General features: G+C 39.8%; 1 protein-coding gene across 6 annotated transcripts in view; it reads left to right on the top strand.

The window, feature by feature from the left end:
* hecw2a (HECT, C2 and WW domain containing E3 ubiquitin protein ligase 2a) overlaps window positions 1-5,154 on the top strand; it is a 45,600-nt gene extending 40,446 nt beyond the window's left edge. For all 6 annotated transcript variants that reach the window (XM_085249076.1, XM_085249070.1, XM_085249075.1 and 3 more), the window contains 2 exons: window positions 84-196; window positions 1,368-5,154. In XM_085249076.1, the coding sequence (XP_085105202.1) occupies window positions 84-196; window positions 1,368-1,479 (225 nt within the window). In that variant the 3' untranslated portion in view covers window positions 1,480-5,154. The remainder of the gene's footprint in view (window positions 1-83; window positions 197-1,367) is intronic.
* The last annotated feature ends 2,488 nt before the right edge of the window (window positions 5,155-7,642 follow it).

A 7,642-nucleotide genomic window follows, 5' to 3' on the forward strand; every position in this document is an offset into this window, starting at 1 on the left:
AGAGTAAGTGAAATAACCCAAACTTTTTATGGCCTAAACACTGACTACATTTCATCCTTTTCTTGACTCTCTTCTCTCCTCAGTTTGTGACGGGCACCTCCAGCATTCCCTATGAGGGCTTTGCCTCACTACGAGGAAGTAACGGACCTCGCCGATTCTGCGTGGAGAAGTGGGGGAAAATCACCTCCTTACCCAGGTAACCTCACCTTTTAGGGACTATACAAAAATGAATAATAGCAGAGACATTGTAGAGTGAATCTTTTCAAAATAAAATGTCCATAAATATGAATGCTGATCAAACAGGTATGAATAAGGGCTTTAACGGGCTGTTTAGGTTGTTAAGGCTTCATATACATCACCTCTGTTACTTTTTTTGTAAAATATGATGGGAGAGATACGACACAATTTTAGGGCGTAAACACACTTAAGAATTTTAGTGGATTTATTTATGTGTTTCTCTATGGGGGTCCAAAACCGACAATTTCAAACAAATATCTAGTAAACAAATAACTCAAAAGAAAACTTAATTTAAACTTAACTTAAAAGAAAATTTAACTGCCATTAAATCACTGAAAATACATAAAATAATGACATAAAATTTAAGACAAATTTATATTTCTGTATTCATTCGCTTCTTTCTTAATTTGATATAATAGGATATCAAATTAATTATCATACAAATTTGATATAATACGTATGACATTTATCTACCTTTTTAATGCCTTTTTATTTATTTTATTTTTATCATATTAATTAATTAATTTTTATTTGTTTTTTTTCTATTATTTTCCCCTGGCTTTTGCATACATACTGACATCATTAGACTAAAAAAATGGAAAATGTAACAAAAAATAAATGTTTAGGGGCTCATTACAAATGTTAAAAAACATAGATGCAAACATAAAAAAACAGAACCATCAATTTATGTCACATTTTATATAATAACAATTTACATACATTTTTTTTGGTTTGTTTCTAAGACAAATAAAATATTAATATTGTTAAAAATATATTTTTTTAAGTGAAGTTTAAAAAAAAAAAAAAAAAAAGCAATACTGTTTCTGATCAAAGATCATATTCTGATTTTGACGTTCATTCACAGCGTTTTAATTCATTATTTAAATGTTGGGTTTTTTTGTATGTTTTTTGAATGCAAAGCACTTAAGGTCAACTCTATTGCTATTTCTAAATGTTCTCTATAAATACAAGTGACTAATAAAGACGCAGCATACCTGCAGCTCTGTAGGGTATAAGTGCAGCAGTTTTCTTTTTGGGTGTATTATTTGACAGGAACAAAAGCAGAAGAAAAATCTAACAGATGACTCAGCTCATCATCTGTTTCATAAGGTCTCGCTGTGTTTCCACAGGGCTCACACTTGCTTTAATCGTCTGGACCTCCCGCCCTACCCGTCCTTCTCCATGCTATACGAGAAGCTGGTAACCGCTGTCGAGGAAACGAGCACGTTCGGCTTGGAGTAACCTCAAATTGGCCGACACCCAGGAGAGAGAACCATCTGGAAATCTGTGTTCCTCACTTAGAGGCATTAAAAATAAAACTAATATCCTCAAAAGGCAACTAAACCCCCCTCCCTTCCCCTCCCTGGATGACGCTGCTGTTTTTTCCGACTGGCTTTACATCACTCGGCACGCCGGCTTTGCTCTGATTCTCCACCTCCGACAGCTTCAGGACAAAAGACGGAGAATCGGAGGACGGGTTGAAAAGCTGTACAGTACAATTTCTTGTTTTCATGGTAACCTTTGTTCACTGAGCCACATGTGTGCTTTATCTCTTTAGTTAATGGCCTTGGTTACTGGATTTCTAGCACCTCCTCCTCCACCTCCTCAGAGACAGCTGCTCCAAAAACCCACTGAGTTCCTTTTCCCTTCTCTGGACCTCAAAACTGTGCCCGTCCCGCTCCGGGGCTGCAGTGATATGAACTATAAGACACACCAATCACCTTTGCACAAATACACACTTAAGCATTGTCTTTGTATTATGAGTGCAAACCAGTGTTTCCCCCGAGAGTCTTCATCGGCGCGGGAAGAAGTGACATTTTAGTCTTTAAACCGAACGCTGGCTGCTTGTTCGAAGAGAGGGGACACACTGGTGTGCACAAATACACACTGAAAACACACCTGTTCTCACAGTTTAGAACCCCAAATGAGCTGGACATGGAGTCGCAGGTCATCGGCGGTGCTTGTGCGCAGCGTCAGTGACACATTGTGGTAATGACGGCAGGTTTGAGGTCAGGACTGTTACCTTCAGTTACTGCGACACCACAGCCCAAAAACATAAAAAAAAAACATGTGACACATGAACGGTTTCAACAGAAGCGCAAGGTTCCTGTCTTACAACACATTTCTCATGAGCAATAGAGGCACTTTCTGACATAACACACAAAGTCCTCCCCAGCCAGTGAAAGTGATGAATGTACCAAACCAGTGACTGAATGTATGAACCTCGAGCAGGAAACAGAAGTTGAAAGGTTTCAACATAAGCGTGACTCGGTTTGTTTAAGCACTGATGATTTATAAATGCAATGATGGCTCATGAGATGCATCTATGGTGCTGCCAGCTTGCTCGGGGGATCAGGGCTCAAATGAAAGAAATGCCAAACTAGGTCACAGGTCGTAACATTTCCTGGGAGGAAAACATTTTACTGATAACAACCCTCAAAAATAACCCAATTCCTTGATTAAACTGATCATTGGGCTCATTTTTATGGTTTTTAATGGCTTTATTTGTGTTTATCGCATCTATATTCTTTCATTTACCAAGGATGCATATTTTAAAGTGTTTTAACTTAAATATTTATCTTTTTAAATCATTTTTTATGCAGAAGGACATCTCAGTCTGTTAGCCATGCACTAACATTAGTCACTGCAAAACATCACAATGCAGTAATTAGGAGGAGAAAATTACAATCATATCAAATTTTATGCCGTTAAAAAAATATATATATTTCACTCATGTAACACTTTTCATGGTTGGACCAATAAGATCCCCAAAATGATAAAATAGAAGTCACTGATGGAGTGCAGTTGTGAGGAGAAGACAAAATGTTTTCTTTGCAGCTCTCAGTTCAACTCAGACTTTGACAGGACAGTGGAAGGTCAAAATAATGGCATATACCCATCACTTTTTACATTTTACACTTAACTAATCATCACAAAAAGCAGATCCACGATTTTAAACATCATGTATAGCAATTACTACTGTTACTGCTAAAGTAAAAGAAGGATTTAGGAATAAAAATCCACATTTTAAGTATCAAAAATAAATTTCTGGTATTTTTAGAAAACTAAACTGCTTGAAAATTGTTTAAATTAATTGCATTATGGTGCTTTTAAGTTGCATATAAACCTTTGCTTTCATAGATGTGCAGCATCTGAGGTCCAACTCCCCTGAGCAACGCAGTGGCCGCTTTGATGCATCGCTCTAGTGAATGGCTATTAGATGTACCATGAGGCATTGGTGGGATTATTTTAGTGCCTCTTGGGAATGAAGTTTTATTTCTTTGCAAACATGTGACCAGATCCAAGCGTCTCACTGTAGGAGCTGCAGTTTTTAAAACAAAATATCAGATATCAACACCAGAGGGCAGCAAAGTCCCACTCAACTCAAACAACCAGTGGTCTGGTCCTCTCTGAGTGGCTTCCTGACCAGGGTAGATTATGATGATGATGATGGCCTTGTACTTTAGAACTTGTTGCATACAGTCCATGCCAGACAGTAGTTTTGTCTCTGAAGCATGTGATCGAACATTGAGTGCACTCACACACACAAACTCATTTTCTACAGGGTGCATGCAAGATTACACCTACTGTACAGAGTCCTGTTGGAGTTAGACCACAGGGGCTGGAATAGTGGTAGAGATCCCCACCTGCGATGCGACATGTGTGGGCAGACTTTTGTATCTGAGCCCCGCCTCCCTACCCACACCTCTCGCCCACCCCCGCCCTAATAATGCATGCAGGATCTTCCTGGTCAGCTCCGTGAGCTGGACCTGGTAGAAACTCCTAGGTGGCGTTGTGTTATAGCTCGATATTGCATGCTGAAATAGTGCAACACACTGTCCTTACTAGCTTTTTTTGCATGAGGATATTGCTATACATTCAGACAAAGGGGTGAGGGAGCTGGTTAAATTGTGCCACTCCAGTTGTGGCGCTCCGGTTGTGGCGCTCCACCTGAGGCGTGCGCCCTTGTGCTCACCTGGCACTGTCGTACCTTTAGCTCGTGGGAACAAGGCGGAGGATGATGGTGTTTGTTAGCTCTCTCCGTGACAGTGGAACAGCGAGTATTTTGGCAGCATGCTTCGAAAACTTCACATGTGCGTGTCTGCCTGTCTCAGTCACAGGCTGATGGTCATGGTTCATTGCTGAACAGGTAAGGGATCAATAGGGCTGCTTTTGATTTTGTGAGAGCACATGTATGTGTACCATGTGTGGAGTCCTGTTTGTCTCTTTGTATATAAATGTATATGTATGTCTGTCCTGTTGTGTGTTTAAATATATATATTTTGCACCGGATGTACCAAAGGTTTGGGGCTTGCAAAGTCAACCATTAGGCCTGCTCTCTATTTCAGTCGAACAACCACACATTCCCCCCTCCTCCCCACCGCTGTTTCTGGCTCACAGAGCATCACCTCATGTTTGCTTGAGGAGCAGATTTGTGGCATGGGCAGCGACGCTTCACGTTAGGATATTCACCCGGTTGGGTCAGTTTCGGTTCACCATCAATTTGAGGCTTTTCAGGTGCAGATGAAGACTGCTGCACCGCTCGTCTTTCTGTGTACATCTGACAGGACCCGGCTCCAGTTTTCAGAATTCCACTCTATGCAAAGCTCCTGTATGTGTGTGTGTGTCCATTTCACTCCAATGATTGTAATAAAAGAACAAATGGAAAATTTTTATGAATGATTCACGATCTTACTTATCTTTTACTAAAGTTATCTAATATACAGTGGCTTGCAAAAGTATTTGGCCCCCTTGAACTTTTCCACATTTTGTCACATTACAGCCACAAACATGAATCAGTTTTATTGGAATTCTGTGTGAAAGACCAACACAAAGTGGTGTACACGTGAGAAGTGGAACAAAAATCATACATGATTCCAAACATTTTTTTTTTTACAAATAAATAACTGAAAAGTGGGGTGTGCGTAATTATTCAGCCCCCTGAGTCAATACTTTTAGAACCACCTTTTGCAGCAATTACAGCTGTCTCTACCAGCTTTGCACATCTAGACACTGAAATCCTTGCCTATTGTTCTTTGCAAAACAGCTCCAGCTCAGTCAAATTAGATGGACAGCGTTTGTGAACAGCAGTTTTCAGATCTTGCCACAGATTCTCAATTGGATTTAGACCTTGTCTATGTTTTGTGATAAACCATTCCATTGTTACCCTGGCTTTATGTTCAGGGTCGTTGTCCTGCTGGAAGGTGAACCTCCACCCCAGTCTCAAGTCTTTTGCAGACTCCAAGAGGTTTAGTAGGCAGGGATAGCTCAGTAGGTAGAGTGGTGGCCCCATGATCGGAAGGTCGGGGGGTTCAACTCCACTGAACAGCTACCCTGAGGTACCCCTGAGCAAGGTACCGTCCCTGCTCCCCGGGCGCTGCATTGGTGGCTGCCCACTGCTTCACTGGGCGAATGGGTTAAATGCAGAGGAACTATTTCCCTATGCGGACTAACACATACACATTATTACACATTTCTTCCAAGATTGCCCTGTATTTGGCTCCATCCATCTTCCCATCAACTCTGACCAGCTTCCCTGTCCCTGCTGAAGAGAAGCACCCCCAGAGCATGATGCTGCCACCACCATATTTGACAGTGGGGATGGTGTGTTCAGAGTGATGTGCAGTGTTAGTTTTCCGCCACACATAGCGTTTTGCATTTTAGCCAAAAAGTTCAATTTTGGTCTCATCTGACCAGAGCACCTTCTTCCACATGTTTGCTGTGTCCCCCACATGGCTTGTGGCAAACTGCAAACGGGACTTCTTATGGTTTTCTGTTAACAATGACTTTCTTCTTGCCACTCTTCCATAAAGGCCAACTTTGTGCAGTGCACGACTAGTAGTTGTCCTATGGACAGATTCCCCCACCTGAGCTGTGGATCTCTGCTGCTCGTCCAGAGTCACCATGGGCTTCTTGGCTGCATTTCTGATCAGCGCTCTCCTTGTTCGGCCTGTGAGTTTAGGTGGACGGCCTTGTCTTGGTAGGTTTACAGTTGTGCCATACTCCTTCCATTTTTGAATGATCGCTTGAACAGTGCTCTATGGGATGTTCGAGGCTTGGGAAATCTTTTTGTAGCCTAAGCCTGCTTTAAATTTCTCAATAACTTTATCCCTGACCTGTCTGGTGTGTTCTTTGGACTTCATGGTGTTGTTGCTCCCAATATTCTCATAGACAACCTCTGAGGCCATCACAGAGCAGCTGTATTTGTACTGACATTAGATTACACACAGCTGCACTCTATTTAGTCATTAGCACTCATCAGGCAATGTCTATGAGCAACTGACTGCACTCAGACCAAAGGGGGCTGAATAATTACGCACACCCCACTTTTCAGTTATTTATTTGTAAAAAATGTTTGGAATCATATATGATTTTTGTTCCACTTCTCACGTGTACACCACTTTGTATTGGTCTTTCACATGGAATTCCAATAAAATTGATCCATGTTTGTCGCTGTAATGTGATAAAGTGTGGGAAAGTTCAAGGGGGCCAAATACGTTTGCAAGCCACTGTATGTCAACAACAAACTGTGTTAATGGTACCAAAGTATATCATGAAGGAGGCCTCACCCTGATTAAACACTCCTCTACTAAACCTGAGGTTTCTGTCCAAGTAACAAAAGGAAAAAGGATAAGTGAAGCTACATTAATATATTAATGATGCAGATATTTAAAGATATCAGATTGGAATGCATGCAGTAATGAAAATTTGGTTTAGATGCTGAGGGCTGTGTTAAGCTTAGATCATTGTTAATAAAGGTACACATTGTACATACACAGTGGATGGTTTTATGTGGAAGCAACCTTGTGCGAGAAAGAGAAACACTAGATGAAATGGCAAAAATAAATAAATTTTAAAAACTTATAAGTTCTGATAATTTTGTAGAATATTTTGTCAAATTTGTGAGATATCAAATCTAAATTTCCATTGATATAATTTAAACTTTTCATCTTACAAATGTATTTTTGAAATAAGTTTTTTAGTGTTTTTAAAGACACACGAGCTAAGAGATTTAAAATCTTGAAAACTGAGTTCATATGTGCAAGACCTAGATATGCATTTTCTATTTCATGATTGGCATTTTCCATCTATAATTACAATAAGTCACCATTATTAGATAGTATGTCAAGGTGATGAAGTGCTATTATAATAAAATTATTGTAAAACTGAAAAATCATATCACACATATATACCATATGTCTTATATTTATAATAAAAAACAAACAAACATTAAGCTTGTTATTTCACAAATATTGTAAATTAAATTAACTCTCATAAGTTGGACTTTGACAGTCCAACTTTTGAGTATTAAGATTCATTATTTATTTATTTTATTCATTTATGTTTTCTGAACTTCGAACCCGCTCCTTTAGTGACATGAATAGGCTGCCATATCTCGGCCGTG

The sequence above is a fragment of the Mchenga conophoros genome, linkage group LG16 (assembly GCF_057382185.1).
Source record: "Mchenga conophoros isolate Kocher_MC1m ecotype Shallow Benthic linkage group LG16, M_conophoros_male_GT1.1, whole genome shotgun sequence".
NCBI lineage: Eukaryota > Metazoa > Chordata > Actinopteri > Cichliformes > Cichlidae > Mchenga > Mchenga conophoros.